General features: G+C 40.9%; 2 protein-coding genes across 5 annotated transcripts in view; one reads left to right on the top strand and one right to left on the bottom strand.

Annotated features, from left to right (window-relative positions):
* Positions 1–2,044: 2,044 nt before the first annotated feature.
* On the bottom strand, positions 2,045–2,328 carry DEXI (Dexi homolog). Its single transcript, XM_050906304.1, has one exon. It carries the CDS (start codon positions 2,324–2,326, stop codon positions 2,045–2,047), a length of 282 nt encoding a protein of 93 aa, XP_050762261.1. The 5' UTR covers positions 2,327–2,328.
* Positions 2,329–4,506: 2,178 nt separating this feature from the next.
* Positions 4,507–25,012, top strand: part of CLEC16A (C-type lectin domain containing 16A) — a 93,782-nt gene continuing 73,276 nt past the window's right edge. For 3 of the 4 annotated variants that reach the window (XM_050905879.1, XM_050905881.1, XM_050905877.1), the window contains exons 1-9: positions 4,507–4,586; positions 11,300–11,428; positions 12,787–12,920; positions 13,695–13,843; positions 14,521–14,626; positions 16,538–16,661; positions 17,575–17,749; positions 19,355–19,408; positions 21,662–21,775. In XM_050905879.1, the coding sequence (XP_050761836.1) occupies positions 4,507–4,586; positions 11,300–11,428; positions 12,787–12,920; positions 13,695–13,843; positions 14,521–14,626; positions 16,538–16,661; positions 17,575–17,749; positions 19,355–19,408; positions 21,662–21,775 (1,065 nt within the window). Of the gene's footprint in view, positions 4,587–11,299; positions 11,429–12,786; positions 12,921–13,694; positions 13,844–14,520; positions 14,627–16,188; positions 16,195–16,537; positions 16,662–17,574; positions 17,750–19,354; positions 19,409–21,661; positions 21,776–25,012 lie in introns of all 4 variants that reach the window. The other variant, XM_050905880.1, reaches the window with a different exon arrangement.

Genomic DNA, 25,012 nt, shown 5'->3' with positions numbered 1-25,012 from the left:
ATGTGTTCATGTAGTAGGAAAAATCCACTGAGAAAAATTAAGTCTGTTGTTCTCCTTAGGTCTTCCTGAAAACTAGATGCAACTCATCATGACAAATCCTAGTCAGAAAAAAAGTGATTAAAAAAAGTATTTTTAATCCCTGTATTAGATGGTGTTGGAGTAATAAGATTTGGGGTTTGGGGAAAGGTATTTTGGGGGAGAAAATGGCTAGGGCTTTTTTCACCAAAGATTTTGCTTAAATTTCCATTAGTTTGTACGAATTTCTTTCCTGGAATACAGAGCATGTGTGTTATTTGCTCAGCTGAAAAGGGAGGGAAGGAGACAGCCACAAAAGTACCCAACAGTGTTTTGTGGGGAGTTTAGTTCTGCTCCAGACCTTGTATTCTAGCAGAAGTGATTCTAATCCAGCTGCTTGAGATGGACCACCAAATGTTGGCATGGACGCTTTCATTTGTAGTAACTATACGCAGTGGGATTTCTTCAGTAGCCACAAAGATCTGTTCCCCCCCACACTTCTTATGCTCTTATGTGCCTTTGACCAAGGTTTGTTCAGCTGTGTTTGTCCAATCAATGTTACTCCAACACTAAAAATTTCCATTTTTTCCTTCTAAACTATTGACCAAAATCAGCTACTACTGCTTTATATGGAATCAGAATAGAAATATTTAGGAGATAGTTTTAACCTGTATGCAAGACAGCACTACAGGAAAAGTTTGTTTGGGTTGTTTTAAATTAGAAGACTGATTAAAATACCTTGATGTTAAATGGTATTTGTAGAGTATGTTCACCAAGGTTATGTTTGTAACCTTACAACAGAATTTCCTATTTCCATAATTTCAAATAGAAAATAAAAAGGTATCCTGAACTGGTTTTCAAATTTACAGACAATATTTTGCTAAAAATTCTACTGGCAGATTTGCTAACACATTTTAGTTTAAACTGTGAATGTTTTCATTGACATACATTTGGCACAGAAAGTCCTAGCTAGAAATAGTGATTTTCTTCCCAATTGCATTTCAGTGTTTTAAAATGCTAAATCCTTACAACATTTCCAGAGTTTTAGTATCACTCAAAACTTCAACAATAAATTGATCGAGCAAACCCTCGTGCTACGACTAACATGAGAAGAATGGTGAGCTGGGTAGGTCTCTTATTATCCAAGATAGAGGTTTTAAAGGGCATCTGATTAAGATGTATTTCTGGCTCGAGTACGGTCTCTGAGTTTTAATAAATATTAGCCTGGATGTTCATTTAGATTCAGAGCTGCTTTCAAGACCGGATTAGCAAAGTTGTTGACCAGCTGTAAACGTAACACCCAGCTAACAGCTGCAGTGGCTCAGGACTGTCAAAATTAGTTCTCAGGGAAAGACATTCTCCTCGCTGCGCAGCAGAGGACACGGAGCGGGGCTCCCACCGGCCCCCGGGCCCTGTGTGGCGGTGCCGGGCGGGAGGAAGCGCCGGGGCGGCCGGGCAGCGCTCAGCGCCCCGCAGGGCAGCGCTCAGCGCCCCGCAGGCAGCCCGGCCCCGGCCCCGGCCCTCGGCCCGCAAAGCTCGCCCGCGCTAGAAGCTGCGGCGGTGCGCGTCCCCGGCGCAGTGCCCGCTCCCTGCCTCGGCCCCCCCCGCTGTCCCGCGGAGGGCTGTCCCCAGCCCTGCCGCCGCCCCCGCGGGATGGCGCGCCGGGCGGGTGGCCGTGCAGGGGCGCGGCGGGCCCGCACGGCGAGGGCGGGCGGGGCGGCGCCGGGAGCGCCCCGCGGGCCGCTGCCCAGGACGAGCCTGAGGAAACGACTTACTTTCCTTGCGAGCCCTCTGCGTGTCCGCGGCCCTGCCCGGCGGCAGCGGGTCCCGGCCCCCCCCCCCTCCTTGCCCCTGCACCGGGGGAGAGGGAGGCATTTGGAAGGGAAAATGCTGCGCAGAAGGAGCCGGGACGCAGCGAGGGCATCCCGGGGCCGCGGCGGTCCCCGAGCTACGGCCATGCCGGGACACCCGGCCACAGCCCCGGGCCGGGCGGCGTCACCCCGCAGTCGCTTCGGAGCGCCCCGAGGCGTCACTCCAAGTACCCATCAAAGACATCCAGCTCGCTGTCCGTCTCGTAGAGCACGGAGCCGGGGTCGGAGAGCACCCCCAGATCCACCAGAGCCTGGTCCATATCCTCGGGTAGGAAGACGATGCCTACATTGAGAACGATGTACTCCATCAGGAAAGCATAGTACAGGATCAGCACGTTGACAAAGAACAAGCCCACGTAAAACATATAGGGCAGCACCAGCAGCGCATGGAAGGCCCAGGACTCCAGCGAATCCAGACGTGCCGAGACCGCGGCGGGCATGCAGCCGTGCGGGGCTGCGGCGGGCTCCGGCGGCGGGGGCAGCGGGCGCCGCAGCGGGCACCGGCCTGCCCGGCCGGCGCGGGGGGGGGCGGGCGGCAGCGGCGGGCGCCGGCGCGGAGCCGGGAGCGGGGCGCGCAGGAGCGCGCTCCGCAGCACCGGTGGCCGGAGAGGGCAAAAGCCCAAGAGAGGGAGCCGGAGCCGGACCCCGGGAAGAGGCGAGCCCCGCAGGGGCGCGGAGGCGGCACAGCCGCAGAGCGGCCGGCTCGCTCCCTTCCTTCCCCGGAGGAAGAGGCGCCCCGGCAGGCGGGCGGCCAGCGCGGGCTTCAGCGGCGCTGCCGCAGCCCCGCCGTTGGCAGGAGGCTCCTCAGGGGCATTTCCAGCCCGGCTGCTGCAGTCCCGCCGCCGCTCCCCTCCTCCTCCCGCCCGCAAACTTTCCGGAAGGAGCCCGCAGGCGCGTTGTCGCGGTCGGCGCGGAGCACCTGCCGCCGTCAGTGAGCCCGCCAGCCCCGGCCTGCGCGGCAGGGCCCCCTCCTGCCCGCCCCCTCGCCTCCCCGCCCCGCCGCCTGCCCCCGCCGCATGCCGCGGCTGTTTACCCGCGCCGCCCGCCCGCCCGCGGCGCTGCCGGTCGGCCTGGAGCGGCCGTGACGGGCGCCGGCGCCTCCGCCGCGTTTACCGGCAGCCGGGTCCCGCCTCGCCTGCCCGAGGGCCGGCCGCGTCGGGCCGGAGGGGACAGGAGGCGTCTTGTGGTGCCCGACCTTCGCCTCCCCGCTCCTGGCCTTCTCCGAGCACTCAGCACCCCGCAGCAGCCGCGGGGGTCAGCGTGGGCAGGTTCTGTCCCTTTCTTTGCCCCTGGAAGTTGTTTTCTGTTCCCGTGTTGCTGAACGAGGCCCTCCTGGGGCAGCCGTGCGGCCTGGGCCCCTTCCGACTTCGGTGGAGGCATTTATTTGCTGACCGAGGTTTAACCTGTATCAAAATATAATCAAAGGCATGATTTTAAACGTGCGGGGGGGTTCTGACACTGGCTGACAAACTCTTCAGCTTTTACTTAGATTCACTGTATTTATCCAGTCAAAGCAAAAAAATCTAAAACCAGGTCAAGACAGTCATTAATGGTCCTGTTCTCTTTGTTCTGCTTTTAGTTTTTAAGCCGATTCAAAACTGACTGTGCAATCCTTATTGGAAAAACCTTAGCAAGAGGAATGCCAGCAGCTGAATTTCCACCGCTGCATCTTGCAGCATCCTGTTCTCCTCTGGTCAGAACTGACCCCCCCCCAGAACTGCTTGATTTTGAGTTATGGAAGGTGAACAAGGAACGCCAGGGGCCAAATTTTATCTCAAATTACAATATATTTGGGAGGTGTATGCACATGTTAAAAGGCTGGTTTTTGTTTAGGCCAAATTTACTCTTTTATATTCTTCTCACTTAACAGTCCTCTCACGACCTGACAAGATCCAACTCATAACTGCCAAAGCGAGGGAAGGAATCAATTAAATAAAAAATTGCGCCAAGCCCTTGGGCTGCAGGAGGCGCAGGCGTCCCTCAGCCCTCGCGGCCCATCGCTGCCCTCGCGGCCCATCGCTGCTCTCGTGCTCTGACATGGCGCTCACGAGGGGCTGCGCACCTGCCGGGCAGTGTCACTGGGCTTACTCTGAGAGCAACTGCGGCCCTCAGAGGAGGGCGGCTTAGGGCACGTGTTTCCACTGTCCTGTGGAAATCCTGACAGGAAAGGAGAAAACTCCGGGCTCCCCGGGGACTCTCCGGTTTCCTTGCAGGCGGCAGGTGCCGGGCCCTGGCGGGTGCTTTCCCAGCCCGGGGGTGCCGGCAGAACGGCTGTCCCCAGAGAGCGCCCGAGGCCGGCCTGACGCGCGAAGGCGGGAGTCTGAGGGGGCTCGCGCCGCGCGCCCCCGCCCCGCTGACGGACAGCGGCCCCGCCCCACCTCGGCGCCTGGTGGGACTTGCAGTCCGCGCGGCGCTGCCGAGGTGGGGCGTGGGGCCGCTCTTCCCAGCGTGCCGCGCCCGCGCATGCGCCTTGGCGCTTGTGTGCGCCGGCGGCTGCCGCTGTTGGGGCTCTTTCCCGGTGTCCGCCCGCCCGGGCGCCGCTCGCCCGCCTGCCCTTCCTTCCCTGCGGGGCTATGAAGCCCTAGAGCCCCGCGGACCTTAGCAACCGTTCGCCGCCAGCATGTTCGGCCGCTCCCGCAGCTGGGTGGGCGGCGGGCACGGGAAGGCCGCCCGCAGCATCCACTCCTTGGACCACCTCAAGTAAGCGCGGAGCCAGCCGCGGGTCGGGGGCAGCTGTGAGGGGAAGGAGAGCCGCGGGGGCCGGGGCTGGGGGCTGTCGCGGGGAGCCGTGCTGCGGTCGGCTCTCCCGGGTTGTGAGGGGACTCGGAGGGTACGAGCCGGCGCGGGGGGCGGTAGGCGGACGGGCTCCGGCTGCGGAGCTGCTCGGGGTAGGGTTTTCCCTCGGAGAGGGCTGCAGAGCGGGGCCGGGGCGGCTCGGAGGCGTCCCGGAGGAGAGGGGGTGAGGAGGGAGGCGGCTCGGCAGGTGACGCTCGCCAGTCGCTCGCTTTCCTCTCGCCTGTGCGTTTTGGCGCAGCTCTCCCGAGCCGAAAGCTCCCGGAGCAATTCACCAGCGGCGAAGGAGGCTGTCTGTGCGGTGTGGGCTGGTGTCTTTCTCACGGAAATGTGCCTCTTCGTCCCAAAATGTCTTCGGGGCAGACGCAGTTCCATGATGTCATGTCACACTCATGGCTGCGATAGGTGTTTGTTTGATTTTTAATAATGTCACAGACTTACTCAGCGGAGTAGCGTGTAAGAGGTGATAAATACAAGAAATATCACATTCCTCTTGAGGGAGAACTTTGGTTGTTTCTTGGTAGGGTAGACGGGGAAGCGAGGAGCCTGGTCCCAGCCTGTAAACAATATAGACCTTTTGAGGTGGTGGTGGGGAGGCTCTTAGTAGTCAGCAGTGATTCATGGTAGTCAGGATGGTGGTTTTGCAGGTCCAGGGGATGTACCCTGGTTAGAGGGCTCAGCAGCTGGTGCAAAAGTAAAGCCATTGAGCTTGAGAATTGTAACGTTAGTCTCTGGAGTCAGATATCCTTGTGTTACTGCTGACTGCAGAAGGTGGAATAGTTTTTTTCTAGCTCTATCACTGGAGAGTTGGAAGGATAGCAAGGGATAAAACAGTTTTAAATTCTCTGTTCCATTTTAAGGGTTCTGCTGTTGCGAGAAAAATGAGATCCACTGTTATAGCTTTTCTTTCTACTGAACAAGAAAAGGAGGTCATTAAGAGGGGAAGCATTTTCTAAATGAAATCACTGAATGTATAGCTCATTGAGAAATAAGTGTGGTGGCTTGTGCTTGACTTCTTATCTGAGAATTGAAGTGTATAGTTCTCTCCTAAAATACTAGCTTTGGTTTGTTTGCTTTTTTGCATGTGAATTTTTTAATTATGGTATCTAAAATGGTAGCATGTAAAGGACAGCCAAGACCTTTGATCTGTTTAGGCTATGTATATTTTAAGTGTTTGTTTAGCTAGGCTGTATGAATTTCAGTTTCTAGCTAGATGTCAGCAGCAAAGGTAGCTACCTAGTGGTAAAGTGAAATTTAGGGCTTTTCTAACGTAGCAGTTGAAGTGGGTAAAGCAACAGAAGGAAAAAGGGCAAAGAACCTTCGTTTTGGGGTCTTGAAAGAAGGTCAGTCTTGGTAAGCTCACCATCTTGTGAGCTGTCTGCATTCTCATCTTTTCAACTCATCAAAACCCCCATGTTGTGTTCCATGTGAATGAGTTAAGTAGAAAGCATCAACCTTGCTGTTACAGGTTAGCTTAGCCTATAAAAGGTATGTTATGCTATGTTACAAGAGTAAAATTAGCCTGGGCTGTCCTTATGGGAATATTTTTATTTTTTAACATACATAACATACAGTTTAGTCTAAATTGTAAACAATACACTTGTTTAGTATTACTAAAGAGAGTTACTGCTTTTTGTCAGTAAATGTTGGATCTGAAACTTCCTTTCCCATCAGCTTTAATGCAGTTTGTTTGAGGCTTGCTTTTGACATTTTACTATTCAGTCTTTCTGCAAACATGCTGTAGAATGGATTGGCTAAAGGAAAATTGTGAGGCTGTTTGTATTAAGTGCTTTGATACAGTCTCTTGGTCTAGTGAAAACAGTTACAATTTAATCCAGCTTTCTGATGAATTGTGATCTAGAGAGGCTAGGAAACAGTACTATGTACTGCTTAAGTGCTTCTGACTATTTTTTTTCAGATAACTTGATATTTTTGTGCCCTTTGGTTAGTACTTGAGGGAATGTCAATAACTTAATAAATGGAAAAAGCCTAAATGTTCTGGAAACAGGAACAATATTAGTGGTTGCTTGTGAAAATGGTCTGAAATGACTTGTTTATCTTTACTCGAGATTGTGTCTGAAACAAGGCCAGAATCCAGTTCTTAAAGATAGCATCCAGCAGTTTAAAATGAGACTTTTTTCCCTACCTCTGTATAGTCCTCTGCTCTATTTATTACATGCTTCCAGTTCTAAAAGCAAATACGTCAAGGCTGTTTTAGGCAACAGTCTGTCTTGCTACGCAAACTTGAAGTTAGTGCTTTCTCACGAGCTGTGTGTTCTTCTCTTTCTCTTGTGGCCCATCTTTGCATGTAAGCCAGGCTTCTTGTGTAGGTTAGGGTTTCTTACAGTTCTCTCCAGCCACTGACTGTGATAGTCACTGTACTCTGCTTCTGCAGCTCCTCACCTTAGGAGCTGTGACCTATGGTTAAAGTACCCAAAAGTCTTTCGTATTGCCCAGTTGAGGATAGTCTGACCTTAGCAGATGCGTGGTCAGATCTCCTTGAGAGCATAACCGTATCTTCTTTCCCCATCTGTCTACAAACTTTGACTTTGCATTGGAATAGATGAAGAGGATTTATGTAATTTTTCCCAGTCTTTAAGTGGTGATATCTTAACCGTTTCTGAAGAGTTCATCTGATAATATCTCTGGTGTTCCTGCTAAAGTGAAAGGCTTTGGAACTTAAGCTTAGTAACTTTGTTTCTAGATGCAATTTTTTTTCCTACTTTTCTAAGAGGTATTTTACATAGCCTTGTTGTTACCTTCAAGTATGTTTCCCATTGTTGCTTCTACACTTGGTGTTTTAATTGCATACTGATTGCGCAAAAGGTTTTATACCATTAGAGTTGGGTGCTGAACATTTCTCATGACTTGGTCAGATGCAGTGTCCATAAACATGTATAGTTGAAGACTTGTTTCACAGCTGATTCATTTCCTGAAGTACTGTCCATGCTATACATCGAGTTTCCTGTATGAGAACAATATATAATTACATAGTTACAGGCAGCGTGAAGAAGCAAGCATGTTATGGTTAAGTCTGGGGTTTTTAAATTTGAGTGCTTGACTTCCTAAACTCTTATCTGTTTTAGTGTATTTTTGTAAGTAATAAGTAGGAAAGTCATTAATACACACTTTCTACATTCGTGAGTTATGTTATCCCTTTGAGCATGGTTTCTTACCAGAAAAATGTTCAGAATTTTGTTTGTCTTGTTAAGTTGCTGGCAAAATCTCCCACTGATTTTGATGGTATCAGGTGCTTTGACACTTCCTGCATGGTGGGTTTTTGTTAGGTTTTTGTTTGTTTGAACCCAGTCTTCAAATATAGAGAGATAGAGATAACAAAAACCTCTTTGAGGGTTTAGCATTTTGGAGCACAAACTTGACCCCTTTGTAATCATCATTTAAGGACAGGCTTTAAGGATTTATGTAAATATAAAAACACTGGTTTTATGTGATACTTTATGTTCTCATGATATGGTATGTTGCATGTCTGGTAAGAGAAACAAGTACATGCATGCTTTCTCATTCATTTTCAAGTAAGTAGATAAAGGAATAGCTTGAAAGTGAAGCCCAGGTTTTCTCTAAGTGCCTCAGTGTGTTAGCAAATCAGGGAACTTTGCAGTAACGTTGATATTAAGTAAATTAATTTGGAGTTAATGTGTTCCTGACTATTAAATGTTTCTTGCTTTTTGCATCTGTAATGCTCTATGTTCCATAGACTCCTGAGGTGAGGTAATAGTATGTAACTCTTCCCACTGCTTCCCATTCCCAGAGTTCTGCTGTTGGAGTAAACTTTATTCCCAAGTTTGCATAATGTAACTTATTAATGAGAAATATATGTTCACAGATGCAATAATTTATATATGACTTCAAATAAATAGTCTAAAATATGTGAAGTAGTGTAGTATTAATTACTCTCAGGAAAAATACTTACTATACAGATTGCTGTGGAATGAACTGTTCTGATTTAATTGCCTTCTGTCTTCAGCTGTTCACTGTTCCATTAACTGATGCATGCTCAGAGCAGTGATTTAGTTTTTGCTCTGTCTTTTGATTCACTGTCCTGATAATACATACAGTGCCATAATGGGAAGTTTTTGCAGGGCTTGTGTGCTGTGTGCTCTTTTAGAAAGCCCTGGGAATTCTGACAGGTGGTCAGATTTAAACTCTCACATCTTCACTGTGAGCCATTGCACTGTCAGTCTCCATAGAAGGAATCTTGAACCGTGATCCTCAGATTAGTTGAAGAAGATTTGCAGGTGCTCTTTGACTTGCTATTTGGTGACTTCTGTTACAGTATGGCGTATGACCAGGCAGTTATGACTGTAGGAGATAACTTTTCCTAGAATGGTTTCAATCTGAGCAGTTTCTGTTTTGGATTTGGAAAAGGAGTATTGATTTATGAGGGGAAAAATCAGCATGAAGAGAGAGAGAAAAAATTTTTTACTGAAGAGAAAGAGTACGAAAAGCCAATCTTTTTCCCCCCTCCTGCCATCTCTTCCCTTTTTCTTTCTCTTTCCTCTGCTGTCTGGTAGGTTAACCTTAATGTGATGTAGGCTTTATCACATTGCTGGTTTTGTGGGGGAGGGAAGGGAGCATGCGGTATATCAAGTTTGTTAAAACTGTGAACTTCTGTGAGCTGTTTACCTCTCAGTGTCCTTGTGCAGCACTCAACACAGTAAAATCATTATTTGATGATTAAGCAATATCAAGATCAGCAAGCATATAGCATTTTACCATAACAGCATAATAAACAACTCTGAAATAGCTTCTGCTTCCTGCATGGCTTATGAGGATGCACTATGTCCTGCAACAAGTCCTGTGAAGCTCTGGCCAACTGAGTGGCAGCTCAGTGGTTGAACAAGATTCCCCAAACCAAATTTTGCAAATTTTAAGTAAACTGCAAATATGATCAAACTCTTTTTTTATTGAATTCAAGCATGAAAACGGTTCTGAAACTAGGTAATATCTTGTTTTGTCTTCGTAAGTCTGATAAATAGTTGGAACAGCCTGATATGTGTGTTCAGTTAAATGGCATTTTAGTTTCCAGCTGCATGTTTGCCTTGTGCAGTGATTCAGTTTCTTAGTGTGGTTAAAATTGATGGTAATGCTGTTTTTTGAAATGTGACTTCAAGTCTGTTTTTGACCTAAACTTCTGAAACTTACTTTAAACCAGACACCCCAAAATTTTGTTTTAGAAATGCACAGTGTTTCCTGGAACCCTACAGTAGCTTGGCAAAAGATATTTTTATCTTTTATGTAATAGCTGCTTGAGGTCTTTGGGTCTGTCGCTTAAAAATTGGCTTCTTGAACTTCCAAACTCCTGCATTGTACTAATAAGATTCCTAAAATTTCAACCTGAATCACTGAACAAACTTTCATGGAATCCAAAAAAATAATGATAGGCTGCCCCAGAGTCAGGAGATGCAGGCTATTTTCCCAAAAATAGATCCTAGGAGTTTCGATTAACTCCACTTGTCATGGAAAGGTTGATAGTATGGAAAATCTGTCTTCCTTCCCAAACACTTGTGAGTATATTGCCCAGATAATCCTGAATGCTCAGGTGTTACTCCTGGTTTTCAACAGATTGCAGTATAGCAATATATGATCTCTGTTTAGTAATCTAAACTCTTGTAGTTTTAAAATGACATGAAATTTCTCTGGTTATATTTTGTATTTAATTACTTTCATAATTGTGCACCTTTCTTACATCCATCCTTTTTTACTATATAAAATAAAAAAAAAAGAGGGAGAAAAGCACTGGTGATTCTTGTGCTTTTATTAGAATTCCCCCCCTCCCCCCTTTTTTTTTTTTTTTTTTTTTTAGAACAAAGGGAAGTGATCTTTGATGTAACATCTTTGGAAAAAAGAGAAATGTGCCTCCTTGACTGAGTAAAATTCTGAGACTTACGATACAGCCATTCAAATTTTATTTAGCTTCCTGTCCCATGTGTAATATAGACATACTATTTTTAAACTTCACTAGACATCCTTAAACTCTTGCCCTTTGAGATGGTAAAGCTGGAATTTGCCACCTTTCTGGTTAGTATTGCTATGCTTGAAGGGCCAGAGACCTGATGATTAAGCTTTGCCAAGATGAATGAATAGTCTTTGACAGTCCTGACTATTAATCATCAAATTGATGTGAGTCTGTAAAGTGTCTCTGCACACAAGAGAAGGGATCTAACTTTTCTAGTTAAATCTGCATGTGCCTCTTTCCGGAATTACACTTTCCCATATCAGCTACAGCATGCTTACCTGCTTCTTCTATTTCTCCTTTTCCTTGCTTATCACTCCTTTAACATACGTCCAAAGAAATTCACTAGGTTGTCATAAGAAGCACCATGGGACAATAATAATTTCTAGTCCTATGTTAACATATGTAAAAGCATTCATAACTCACCTGGCTAGTTACAGTTTTGTTTCATTTGTCACATATTCTGTTTAATAATTACTTTTCCCTCTGCATCAATATTAAAAGGAAATTTTAGGATTTTAAAATTGTACAATGATTAGACATAGTGTATGTGTGTGTCTACGTTAAGTTACAGTGACTGAAAACAAACATGGTACGTGTGAAAGTGGCAGGATAGTATATTACTTGTAATTATTTTTTCTTTTAGGTACATGTATCATGTTTTGACTAAAAATACAACAGTAACAGATCACAACCGCAACCTGCTGGTAGAGACTATTCGTTCTATAACAGAGATCCTTATATGGGGGGATCAGAATGACAGCTCAGTATTTGAGTAAGTACTTCTAAGCAATTTTGACTCTGGTTTTGTTTTTGAAGAATGATTAGAGTTGCATAGAGATCTAGTTCAAAAGGTTAACTCTTCCAAGACTGTATTTCATGAATGTAGGTAGAAAGCTGTGTCCTGTAGTAGATGGGTAAGCGGGATCATATTCCTGTCGTACAAAGAAACAGAGAATTTGCTTCTGTTAACAAAAAAGTGTTCCAAGTCCAGAGCCCGTTTCATGTACTGCTTTTGTTTCACTCTCAAATATTTGATATAAATACAAAATCTAACCTATTTTAGGGCCCAGATTTACTCAGTACATCTATTAATATCATATGACTTTAATTTGTTCACTTCAATTTATATGAGATACTACAAATAGATCTCTTATTCTAGCTATGATATTTAGAGTTTTTGCTCAGATGTTATTTTAATCCTCATAAAATAGTGTGATAGAAGAACAAACTTCAAAACAAATATTCACAGTTGCAAATCTGACTGTATTAACACCCATTGCTTGGCTGTTTGCTTCAAGACACTTGCTCTTTTATAAAGGCAATTTGTGATTGAGATAAGTAAAGCTAAGGTGTTTGGTGGTTTTAGTTACTTATTTAGGGAGTGGTTGGTTTTATTTTTACAAGATGATTTCAACATGATTGGGTTATGATGTGGACTAAGAAAATTAACTTACTCTGATTATTCATATCTATACTGTAACTCCATCACATTCCTCACTGTGTTCTCTGCTTGGGAGAATTTTAGGAATGAGAAGTTTTTTCTCCCATTACTGTAAAAAAATTTTCATAGATACGTATTTGTGATGTCCTGGTAGGAAAGAGTCCACACTGTTCTCTTTAAACTGCATGCATTTCTGTTTTAAAAACACTGCACACATTCACTTCTGTTTGAATTGTACAATAAACCATGAAATGCTTGCTTTTGGTGTGGGGGGAAAAAAAAAGTGGATCAAAAATAAGGTCTACAGTGTTGAAGACAAAAAGTGTGTTAGCTTAAAAGGGGCAAGTGAACAAAATGTAACCTTCATTTAGGGGCTCTCCCCTTCAAAATCATGATTGCAAGGTAGGGAAGCTGTCTGATGAATTGAATATACCAAAAATAAAACAAAAAAGACCCTGATTTCTTGACATCCCTTTTCTGCATAATTTGAATGTTTAAGTGCCCTTTTTAGTATTTAAGGTTTTTGGAAGATATTCTTCTGTTATACAGATAAAACTTTGCAAAATAATTCTTCATAAATGTAAAACATGCTGTTTGTCAAACTTGCCTAGAATCGTCCCTGATCCTAGTAAAATTATGTTCCTGTTAAATACAGCAAGTGACTTAATGATACCTCTATTTTCTTTCAGCTTTTTCTTGGAGAAGAATATGTTTGTTTTCTTCTTGAACATCTTGCGTCAGAAGTCTGGTCGTTACGTGTGTGTACAGCTTCTGCAGACTCTGAACATCCTTTTTGAGAACATCAGTCATGAAACGTCACTGTGTAAGGGCACATTTTTAAACTGTTTAGGATTAAGTAATCAAGATTTGATTGAATTCCCTTTCATTTAATGGAATTTACTCCTAGTACCCCTTCACAGAAGAACTATATGAATTCCTAACAATCTTTTTTAATTGAACACTACTGAAAATAGTGTAATTTGACTCCAAAATACCTTTTAATATAAATTTTCAGTAGTACAAAAGTAGTTGTTCGGTACTGAAACACTTATTTAGTGTATTTCAAGGGGTTCTTTAAGTGAGCAAATTAGTTGTGGTCTGAAATGTTCGCCTTGCTGCTGCAGATTATGTGGTGGAACTCTGTTGTATAATTTGTACTGGAACTGTTCTGGCATCATTGGGGCTGGCATTCAGCCACTTGCGTTCACTTCGAGGTTTTTAGAAACATATAAAGAGGACAGAGAATTAATAGTTAAAGTACTCCACAACTATCATGAAGAGAAAGTCATATACAAGCATTTGAGAGTTTATGACTTCGGGTGGAAAAGAGTTGTTTTAAGTGTTACTAGCTGCAAAGCCTACATAAATTGAGGAAGGTGAAGTATATTCTCAGTTGTCTTGTTCTTGGGAGCAAAGACCTTTGTAGGGAACAATTTCCTTATATTACTGCTTGAAGCCATCACCTGAGTTGTTTCGCTAAAAATTGAGATCTTAAAGCATCAGGTAGTTTATTGCTAGCTGGTACTTTAAATACAGCTAGTTAGTATAATGATTTTTTTTCTTTCTGGTAACCTGTGTAATGTCTCTTATTTTTCAGACTACCTGCTCTCTAATAACTATGTAAATTCTATTATTGTCCACAAATTTGACTTTTCTGATGAGGAGATCATGGCATATTACATATCATTTTTGAAAACTCTTTCCCTGAAACTCAACAATCATACTGTACATTTCTTTTATAATGAGGTAAGTGAAGAAAGAGTTGCAGTATAATGATAAGAGGACTTTAATTAGAAATTGATAGCAATTTGGCACATATTCAATTTAGTCTCTTGTCTCAGCATGTCCTGCATTTAGTTTTATAACGGTAATATCAGTGATTGAGAATTCATTTGTGAGGATCTCTGCAAAAGCATGATAAAGGAGGTCTTTGTCCTCATACAACTATAATAAAATCAAAATCTGGAAGTTAGTGTTATATTGGACTGTTTCAGTAGTTCTGAAGTCTACTTCCCTGAGAATTCCACTTGTTTATGCCTTTTTTTTCTTGTGCTTTTATAAACAGAATCTTTTCTGTTGCAATGCTTGGTTCTAAGAGGCTTAGTCAAAATCTAAAAAGCCTGAGTAATCAAAGGCCAAAGTTGAAATGGATGTTTCCTCGCTCCATTCCACTGTTTGCCAGAAGAGGGCATTAAAGCACTGAATATGTGCAGAGTTAACATGGAAAGCTCTGACGTTTAAAGCACTTTATTTTAATGTAGAGCTACAAATGCAGCCAACTGTGCATTGTAAAATCATTTTGATTACTTAAGTGGAAGGTAAAAATATCAGAGTAATATGGAAAACATTTTTCATACAGAACCCCAACAAATTCTTTACATGTTTTGATTAATTCATAAATATTTTCTTTCCTCTTGTTACAGCACACTAATGACTTCGCTTTGTACACTGAAGCTATTAAATTTTTTAACCACCCAGAAAGTATGGTCAGGATTGCTGTTAGGACTATAACTTTAAATGTCTACAAAGGTATGCTTTTTATATATTAAAAAAGGTATGTGTACAAGATACTTGTTTTGTTGTAGTTTAATTTTCAGTTATTTACATTTAAGGGGTTTCTGTCTGTTTTATGAGATTGAAAAGCTTAGCATGTTGAGATGCTTCAGATACACATTTTGGTTTTTATGAAACAGAACCCCAAACCTACAGTATGTACTTGTAAATAGTATTGTTTCCTCACAGATGAAACTGATTTTAAAAAACCAAAAGCGTATCAAGCATACACAAGGAACTTTAGCTTCCCTTCCAACAGAGATCAGAATGGGACTGTATTTAAAAAACAAACAAAAAAACCCCACCCCTAAAACCAAAGTGCTTTAAGAATATCAAGTATTTTTTACTCATGAACTTGAGCTTTATAATGTGTGAAGCAGTAACCTTGCTGGCTACATCACCTCCTTTTGGATTTGAAGTGCGTTAGAATGTGATTGTAGAGCTCCTAGGTGCTGTAGTCACTCCAGTCTAAAGAGCAGCTAGACCATTCCCAGAGGTGCCCAGTGAAGGCCAGGAGGCTGCAGTCGCAAATTCCTGTACTGGACATTCCAGTAGGACATATGGAAAAAAAATCAAAACTTCACTGTGAGAATAGTTAAGCACTGGAACAAGTTTTCCAGAGAAACTGAGGAATCTGTATTGTTCGAGATCTTCAAAACTCAACAAGACCCTTAGCAACCTGCTTGAACTTTGAAGTTAACACTACTTTGAGAATGGGTTTGGACTAGACAGCGTCCGAAAGTCACTTCCCCCTAAATTTTTCTTGGGGTCTGTAAAATCTGTAATAGACTGAAAATATCACAGTGATCTCTGTAGAAAAATTGATGTGTATTCAGAACTTCTACCTCTGAAATCAGCGTGCTGTAAGGTAGTATGTATTATGGAATATGTTCATGCAGGGCTTATTCTTTAATCCATTTTAAATTAAATTACATTTTGAATTTACACAACTTTCTGTCAATTAAGAGAAGTAGTGATTTGATGACAGTCTTCATCATAGAAGAATATAAGATCTTTTTTAAAACAATGAACAATTGGCTTGCAAATAACTGGATAGCCTGCATAGCAGATGGGTTCTTTATAGTGTGGACTGCAAGGGACAAACTGTCTTTCTTTTGTATGTTGGGAAATGGGCACTTGGTACTTGTTTTCTACTTCAAGGAGCTGTAAACCCAAATATGAGCTCACGAAAAGAGCAAAGTGCAGGCTTCATATCCTATTTGTTATATATTTATGTAACTAAATATTTTTATGTTAAAAAAATGTACTTGTCTAGAATTTTCATTGAATGTTGTAGTGATATAAAGGTTAGAGTTGAAAAAACACAGCTCAGATGTTCAGGTTTCATAATTTTCTGACTATCCATTTGCATATATTCTGATCTAACACCTACTCTGTATCTTTTAGTTTAGATGCTTTGTGCTTTAGCTTTTTAAACCCTTTTGGAGGATGTCACTATCCCAGTTCCTAATCCTGTTAACTGTTGTCTGTTTCTTTTGCCCTTCCTTCACTGATGATTCCTGTGTTCCTTAATGCAGTGTCATGTAAGTCTAACTAGCTTGACTTTCAGCATTACTGCTTTGTTCTTACCCTTTTTTTCCTCTTCTTTTTAATAAAGAATGTGCTAAAAAAAATCTTTCTGAATTCCACTAATTTGTTTATGTTCGGACCTATGTAAATATATATATTAGGCTCATTCAAGCCAATTAAGAATTGATGTGATGCTTTTGTAGATGTCCATTTCATGCATAAGATCATGTCAGGTATATACTCATATGAAAAGCTAGCATGTAATCAAAATTCAGAAGATACTTCAATGTATTTCTTAAAAATTAATTAAAAAAAAAAATTGGCAACTGATTTTTCTTTTTAACAATTTCTCTTCAGTGGACAACCAACCTATGCTGCATTACATTAGAGATAAAACTGCTGTCCCTTATTTCTCCAACCTCGTTTGGTTTATTGGAAGCCACGTGATAGAACTGGATAACTGTGTGCAGACTGATGAAGAGTAAGCTTTTACAAATGCTGGGTGTTGAATGGAAATGCTTTTCCCAGATGTTGATACTCTCCTTATATTGTCTGTAGTAGTCCAGTTAAGTTAGTTTCTGAATATGTTCCCTTGTAGACAGTTCAAGCTTTTCGTTCTTGCAAAGTTTTTTAGTGATTCTTTGAATTAATAGTGGTTAGTGCTGTGTGCCCTGTCTGTGCTAATATCTGTACAAGTAAATTAGTGTTTAGCAACACGCTTTTTCTTCATCTTTGTTTTAATTCTACTAAATTCAGTAGATATCCAGACGACACAAAAGGTATTTTGTGCTTCTCAATCTTATTAACTTTGTCTTTTTAACGTTCTTCTTCTATGTGTCATCTCAGTAGAACAGCTTTCTGAAAAGATTCTAGGAAAAAAGTTTAAACTGGGAAGGTGAACTTTATTTAATATGTAAACTGTCAGACCTGAAATTCCTGTGTAATATTCCACTATCAACAACAGAAATATTTTGTTGATTCAGGTTATTCTTGGTTTGCTTTCCCACCCCCACCTTGGAACAGGCGGCTGTTTCTTGCTTTCTTAAAGTGAAGAGGTAGATGTTAAATACAACATAGATTTCTTCTTTTATTTTTGGAAACAAATCTTACCATTTTTTATGGTTGGCTTGTGAAAAGACTCTGGCAGTGGAAAGCGAAGTTTTGTAAAAACATTGCTTCTGAAAACTTGGGGGAAAACTTGATATGTGCATCCTAAAGCACATATAAGTGTGAATACCGTTTGCTAGCTGCATTAGTTGACTTTACTGAAAATATCTTCTTTAGGCAGTCAGTCTGTGCAAGGTGATCTGTGGAAGGGATGTACATTAATTATTTCCTGAAGTTTTTAAGAGTTTGACGATTATATCTGAGACTTTCTGCTCTCTTTTTTTCAGGCACAGAAATAGGGGCAAACTGAGTGACCTGGTAGCAGAACATCTTGATCATTTACATTACCTCAATGATATCCTTATCATTAATTGTGAATTTTTAAATGATGTGTTGACAGACCACCTACTTAATAGGCTCTTTCTTCCCCTCTATGTGTATTCATTAGTAAATCAAGATAAGGTAAGCTAATACCTGCGAACAGTTAAGTCTTAAAGGTATTACTTGCTTTCAGTATGCATAATGATTTGTTCAGCAGGTGTATTCTGTAGTGGAGTTAATACTGTTGACATCTATGTTTGTGTGTTTTACATGAAACAGCCTAAATAAGGTGACTGTAGGGGAAATACTCTGAGACTGAATTTAAGGGCAGAATAGGTGAAATTTTATTCACCAAACAAATACTAGTTTGGTTGACATGGTTGTTAAATGCTAACAATAGTGGATGCTAACAATAGTGGAGACGAGAAGAGCTGCAAATTTGGAACAGGGTTTAAATTTCTCTGACACTGGGAGACGTGTGATTTCCTTTTCTGATATGGTGACTTCTCTCCTGGCAAAAGCAGATTATAATACCTTTTCCCAATATAAGCGCAAATTTGCCGTGGTGTAAAAATCCACTCCAGGTAGGAAATATAAACTTTTGGTTTTGATACTTGATTCTTCTATTTGCAGATGAGCTGTGTTTGAATGTGATATAGTTGAATTTATTTTTACAGCTTAGCCTTTAAATTCAGTGGAAAGCTAATTTTAATGAAATAGAAACTGTTCTTTTAAAACCTGTACAGGTTCCTGTATTCATTTGTCTTTTAAAAAAATAAATTCACTGTTCAGTTTATTTCTGTGGTTTCCCCCCCCCCCCCCCCCCCCCCCCCCCCCCCCCCCCCTTCCCTCTTCTGAAGATACACAATGCTTTGTGAATTTCAGCATACTTGCATTAACCAGAGGTCAGGTTTCTTGCAAGTTAATGAATTCAGTATATTGTATGTGCACTGAAGATTGAATACCAATCAGCTGCTTGTCTTGCCATTGAAATAGGGTGAAGCAGACTTCCTAACTTTTACTTTCATTTCAGCTATTCTAACTCTTCCCATTCACACATGTACAAAAATCTGCTTGTCCTCCTGTTTTCAAGCAGATGTGTCTGTTATCATGAGGTCAGAGATATTTGCGATCATAAAATTGGTCTGTTCTTCCCTTTTGAGATAACTGATGAATTTATTTGGTGATGGTTTTTTAAAGTATCACTAATTTATTTTTAGAAACATTTTAATTACTACTGGTATATAAATTTAGCACTGTTGTGCTCAAGTTATACTTGAAATATTTTTGTCCAATGTAATTTACTTGATTTAGAGAAGTGTCTGTCAAGAACGTCTTTTTATTATGTGGGTAATACTTCGTTGTTTCTGAATAGCTAATTTTTAGAGCAGACTTTAATGAATGTTAACTGAGGAGTACTTTTTGAAGGAATAGCAGCATAGTGAAAACCAACATACTTCTCAGATACTCATCTGTTAAATTTAAGTTACTGAAGTGACTATGAAAGACAGTAATCAATAGCGATTTTTTAAGCATGTAGAGTAAGGGATATGCTTATTCGGAGGGTCTTAATTTGAAATAGTTTACAAGAAGTGAATGTTAGAGCATGATGCTCTCTGAACATTTTGTAGCAGAATGTGGAACAATACAATATTAAAAGTTGTGTTTTAAATAAAATATTAAACAGTGTAAATGCTTTAACTTTGTATAAATGAATCAGCATTTTTTATAATGTTTTTTCCGTAGGGTGGAGAGCGTCCAAAAATAAGTCTCCAAGTTTCTCTCTATCTTCTTTCTCAAGTAAGTATTTTAAGTATTTTGTCCTACTTCAGAACTTGTTTTGCAGTAGTGTTATGATGTATAAATTACTGTATTTTTGTCTATTTTGGCAAAGCCATTAAAGATAATTTGGCAAACAAAGTTTTAAACCTATCAGTTTCCATTTAAAAAAAAAAAAAACCACCACAAACATTTGTCTTTTTATGGACAGACCAAATAGCTTCTTACTTGAGTTAATATTCTTCTGAGGATGCCATAGCACGGGGTAGCCTTTAGAGCATTCAGTGATTATAGTTTATGTACACCACCTGAGAAATGGTGCATAATAGAGCCATGCAACATGCTAGGACAGAATTTAGTAAAATTGCAGGTGAAATTTAGATAGATGCTGTGTTGCACTTTGCATCTGCCTAAGCTATGGAAGATTCCAGGTTTGAATTTTCCTCTTTGAAAAATAGAGGGAGCAATGATCTCATGGGTTTTTTTGATTGGGTTTTTTTTTTCCCTAAAAAAAACCAACCAAACCCCCAAAAAACACCGCCACCAAAACCTCAGACTTTCTCACAATTTGGATTTCATTATTCCTGTACCTTAAATCTATAATGAAATACTTGTTATTTCTTATTCTTACCTGTCCCACCTCCTTTTCTTCCTGGAACTTATTTTCAAATGAAGAGAGTTTTACAGTAGGTTGTTTGTTTTTTTTTTTTTATTGTAGAGAAAAATAATCTTTTCTCCCTGTAGTCTTTGGTGCATTGCTATGAGACTAGTTTTCTTAAATTGCGTTCTCTGAAAATAGTTTTGACTTGTATTCATAGAATTTATACTTCTCTTTTTCTTTGAACTTACAATTTTACATTAGTCATTTTATTATGGTCTGGCCCATAATTTCATCTTCTTTTTTAAGAACTTTTCTGAAAAATGTGATTTTTCGGGATAATTGATGCTTCTTAATTTAAACCTAAAAAATCGTGATGTTGTGGGAGTTATTTACCACAGATAAAACCTTGGAAGCAACAGCTTCTTGTAACTAAAGGGATCTGCAACATAGGGTTTTATATGTTGACCTCTTTTAACCTCTTTGATTTCAGTGGAAGTATTGGCTAGGTATCACTTCAAGATTTGCATCTATGTTCTTTATTGTTTTTAATAAAGAAAATGGAACTTTTTTCCTACCTTAAAGAACTGGGAACAAATTTTGTGTATCAGAATGGGATGTGATGTAGAAAATCAAGCTACTTTTTCTATAACTGGCAGAAGTGCATCTTTTTCCACCTCTTTTTAACCTAGAGTCTGTTTTTGATGGAGTGGGATCTGAAAAAGTGTACACTGAGGATCTGAAAAACCTTCTTAACTATTCCTGTTATTGACACCAGGCATACTTGTCAGGCATTACGCATATGTTAGAGACAAGTACTTGAGGGACTCATACTAGCAGATGAAAATCCACTCTTGTGGATTTTCGTCTACTGTTCACAAAGTGAACATGTAACGTACTTATATGTACATGTACATTGCGGCTGGACCTGAGCCGGTTCTGTCCAGAAGCCAATTGTTTGCTGGCCCAACCTTGTAAGCCCTGCCTCAAAATAGAGTGGTTAGTGTAAACAGAGAAATCTCCTAAAGCACTGAAGCACTTCTGGATAAGTGCTTTAATGTTATAGGCAGTATGGCCCTTATTCCTGTCTTATGTAGCTGCTTTGTAGCTAGACCATAATTCATTGCAATTTCATAGCCAGAAAAGCTGCTTCTGATCCAGTTCAGCCTATTGCATGACATTTACTCATGAATCACTGTGAAGTAATTGTGTGCACAACACACAACTTACTGGAGTCCCGCCAGTCGTTGGCATACAAGAAGGTCAGTGGATGCTGTATACCATAATCAGTTTGTGTAGTTTCTCAAAAAAAACCAATTTTCTGGAGCAGTTTTAATTTGGGTTCCTTGCTAGAATATCACACAACTTTCATCTCAAAGCTGATGAGGAGAGAGAATTTACATTTCTCAGAAGGAGGGAAGAGTATAAAGAATGATTAAAACTAGGTGGCTTAAAATGTAGAGAAGGGTCAAATACCTGTAGAGAGGATTATGGTCTCCTGTGTTTTGAAGTAGATTTCATGAACTATCAGTGTTACCAATTGTACTTTACTGTATGTATAAACTTAAAATACCAGTTTAACAAGGTCAAAGTAGTATGTTCAGTGACTGAAATTGTGAAACTGTATGTGTTCTGTAATATATGTCTGATATTTCTTTCCACCCTTCTTTTAACAGGTTTTTCTAATTATACATTATGCCCCTTTGGTGAACTCATTGGCTGAGGTTATACTTAATGGTGACCTCTCGGTGTTTTCTTCTAAAGTTGAGCAAGATATACAGAAAAACTCAGTAAGTGGCCAACTAATCTTGAATAATTTTTTTTTTTAGAGGCAAAGAAAATACTTGAAAAACAAAATCAGGTATCTGGAAACTGGTAAGCTGAGGTGATTGGGTTTAGGAGAGAAGAGCAGCAGTAGATGTCAGCTTTTGTTGGATATGATAGCAGAAAAATGCTCTGTGCAACTTAAAGTATTATGTTCTTGTCAAAGTTGCAGTATTTTTGTGCATGCATATATATTTCAGGTAGTGGTATAAGAATGTGTAGGACACAAATTAGAATACTTAGTTGCTTCTGTGGGGGTCAGACACTACAAAGGCTTCCATCATTTTGATGGGACACGTTTGTAATCCAGTCTTCTGTGTTCAGTTTTTGTTATCAGCTCTTTGGTAATGAAATAGAAATGAGTCATCACAACTCTTCTGTGAAAGTATTTCCTTACGCAACTTGTAGTAGAAATGAGAGACTTAGAAAAAATACCTGGCGTTATGGTAAATCCTTTGCATGTAGAAGGAAATAAAGATTTTCCTCTGAATATCCCCAATGTTTTAGCAGTAAAACTGATCATCTCTGAAAGTGTGCATCAGTGTGCATAAGAGAATATAGACCAGCCACAAATAGATGGGAGTGCTATCACTTTGTCATTGCCCTTGTACCTTCAGATTTAATCCTGTGTAGATGTTGCTAGATGCTGTTGTTAGTGTTTTTCTAAGTGTCATGTATATGATTTTTTTCCCTTTTGTTGTGGGTTTCACAGTTTGTGAAATGCTTGCTTGTTACTTTTTAAAGGCCTGTTTGGGGATGGTAATAAGAAGGGGGTATGACCTTACTTTGGTTAAGAGGCTTCTAACTGTAGTTCTGTCTAAAGATTGAACATGTCCCCTCATGTCTGACTGGTCAGCAAAGATGACCTAAATGTTTAATTTATAACAAGCAGTAGATTGGTTCTTATGCACGTTCTTTCCCAGCAGTGGCTGTAGCTCTGAGAGTTTCAAGGGGGAGACGTGCTTCAACTCTTCCACGATACCAGTCAACTTTTCCAAATTTCTTCCTACTGTGCAGTGGAAGCTGTGTGGGCTGGTCTTAGCCAGTAGCTTTTGGGTTCTGGTATTTCGTACTGTTGACCTTGATATTTAGAATCTAATTTTTTTAGAAAAAAACTACAGTGGAATGGTAGAGCTGGCTGAATGCTTTAAGATAAAGCAATCTCTTACTTGTGTTAGCAAATGTCTGACCTTCCGCTAGCTGCGTACTGAATGTCGTGTGTGTTACTTGTGCAGAAGCAGCTTTGTTACTAGGAAATTTGTGGCGAGAGGGTGGGGCACCAGTTGTTGCAGAAGTGAGATTTTCTTTTCCTGTCACAGTTACTGTACAAAGTTGCAAAATATCTGTAGCATATGTTTGTGTGCTTGCACTAATGTTGGGAATATTAGGGGTTTCCTATAAACTTCTGTTCATCTATTCTCTTATGTTTGTAATACTGTTTAGGTTGCTGCTTCTCACTGGTCTTAAAGATGTGTCCTCATGGCATGTAAACTGGGAGTTCTGTCATACCTGAACAGATAGTAAATAGGAGGGGTATTGGCTTTCTAGGATAAACACTTGGCGAAACTGCCAGAGGTGGAGCTTTGTTACAGGGAAAGCAGAGTGGTGGGGTGGCACTTTTGATGGAGGAGGAAAAAAACTTCCATGGGAGTAACTTTAGTTCTTAGTAAATTCAGCCATATTCTTCAATGAAACCTTGGAGGGGAAAACCTGTACAGTCAGAAAGCCTACTGGTGGAGGTTGGTTATTTGCAGAAAGAGCAAGGAGTAATCTTCAGCAGAAGAGCTCCATGCCCTCCTTCCAATGAGGGGAGCTATCAGGTGAGCTGTTCTCAGTTGATGAGCATGAACAACTACTGTATATATTGCATGGTGTTTTCTACTGATACACAACTCAATGCAGTGAGGCTAAAGTCAGCTGTAGACATGGAGGCATAGGCAACTTAAGTAAAGGTGAGGTAGTTTCTTGTTGCTCTGTGATAGGACTTCTTAGAGCAGAAAGTTGATTTTTGAGCAGTTAGCCATTTCAGGGGCTGTTCTTTGGACTACAGGGTGTATCAGGATCATTGTAAAGTCATTACTGTGGTGTATTCTGTTGCAAAGAAATGACAAACTTCTATTGAATAATGGAACCTATTTCAGAAGCTACTTTAGAATTGCTTGTTCTGGGGTTAGTAAAGTGATGAATAAGTTTTTTAATTTACTTTTTGACTAAGTTTAGAATTGTGTTTGTTCTTAAGTCGGACCTAAATTTATCTTTTACTACTTCCTTTGTTATAATTTCTCATGGTAATCATTCTGACGCTCTCCTAAGCTTGTTGTTTTGGGGATATCTCTGTGTGTGATGGTGAGTGCCAGTTATCTCTAAACCCCTGCCCTGCACCTAACACTGCTCATCTCTCATGAAGTGTAACTGTCAGTTTCTAACTAAGATGTAGTTTCTAAAAGCCGAAGTAAGTAGAACCTCATGTCTAATTCATCTTATTAGGAAGATGAATATAAAGCAGAATGAGGTGTAGAGAGTATGGACTGAGATTACCAGAAGCAGGGTTACGTGTCCTCGTGATAGGAGACTAAATGGGTAAAGAATACTTACAAAAATAAAAGCTGAGAAGGGTTGCAGTTGCTGTGTATAAATGCAACATATCCAGAGTTATTTAAGGCAAAAGAGCAATGGTAGTTGTCACGACAGGAACAAATGGTACTTTTTAGTGGAAATCAATTTGTGGAAAAAATCACCAGCAGATCTAACTGCTGATAGCTTATGAATTGGCAATAACCTACCCATGGAGATCTGCTGAACATCATAGGACAGTAATGATTGCCCAACCTCCATTGAACACGTTCTCCACCTCAAAGTATAGCAAATTAAGATAAACTTTTCTTTCCATATTTTTTCCCTGTATTTCTGTTTTCAGGTGGCATCAGAATAAATACTAACTCTTATCTCATGATGAGAGTTGAATATGTGTAGCCAACAGAATGTATTTAAACTTGTTAGCAGTCAACACAGTAAGGTTTACCTTACTTCCTGTGAGATCTGTTTTCCTGAATAATTCGGATGTGGGCCAGTTCTACCTATTTCATGTTTCTTGGTTTCTTGTTTAACCTACTTTCTCCTTCCTGTAAAAGTTGTTACTGGTACTGCCTTATTTTACCAGCACACATTGCACAAGATAAACCATAATTGAAAATACGGTTAAA

This window comes from Gymnogyps californianus, chromosome 15 (genome assembly GCF_018139145.2).
Source record: "Gymnogyps californianus isolate 813 chromosome 15, ASM1813914v2, whole genome shotgun sequence".
Lineage (NCBI taxonomy): Eukaryota > Metazoa > Chordata > Aves > Accipitriformes > Cathartidae > Gymnogyps > Gymnogyps californianus.
Note: the sequence above shows the minus strand (reverse complement) of the source record. Positions and strands in the feature narration are given on the sequence as shown.

What these genes read in the sequence shown, in the direction of transcription:
- DEXI (XM_050906304.1), bottom strand. Translation starts at nt 2,326, where the DNA reads ATGCCCGCCGCGGTCTCGGCACGTCTGGATTCGCTGGAGTCCTGGGCC.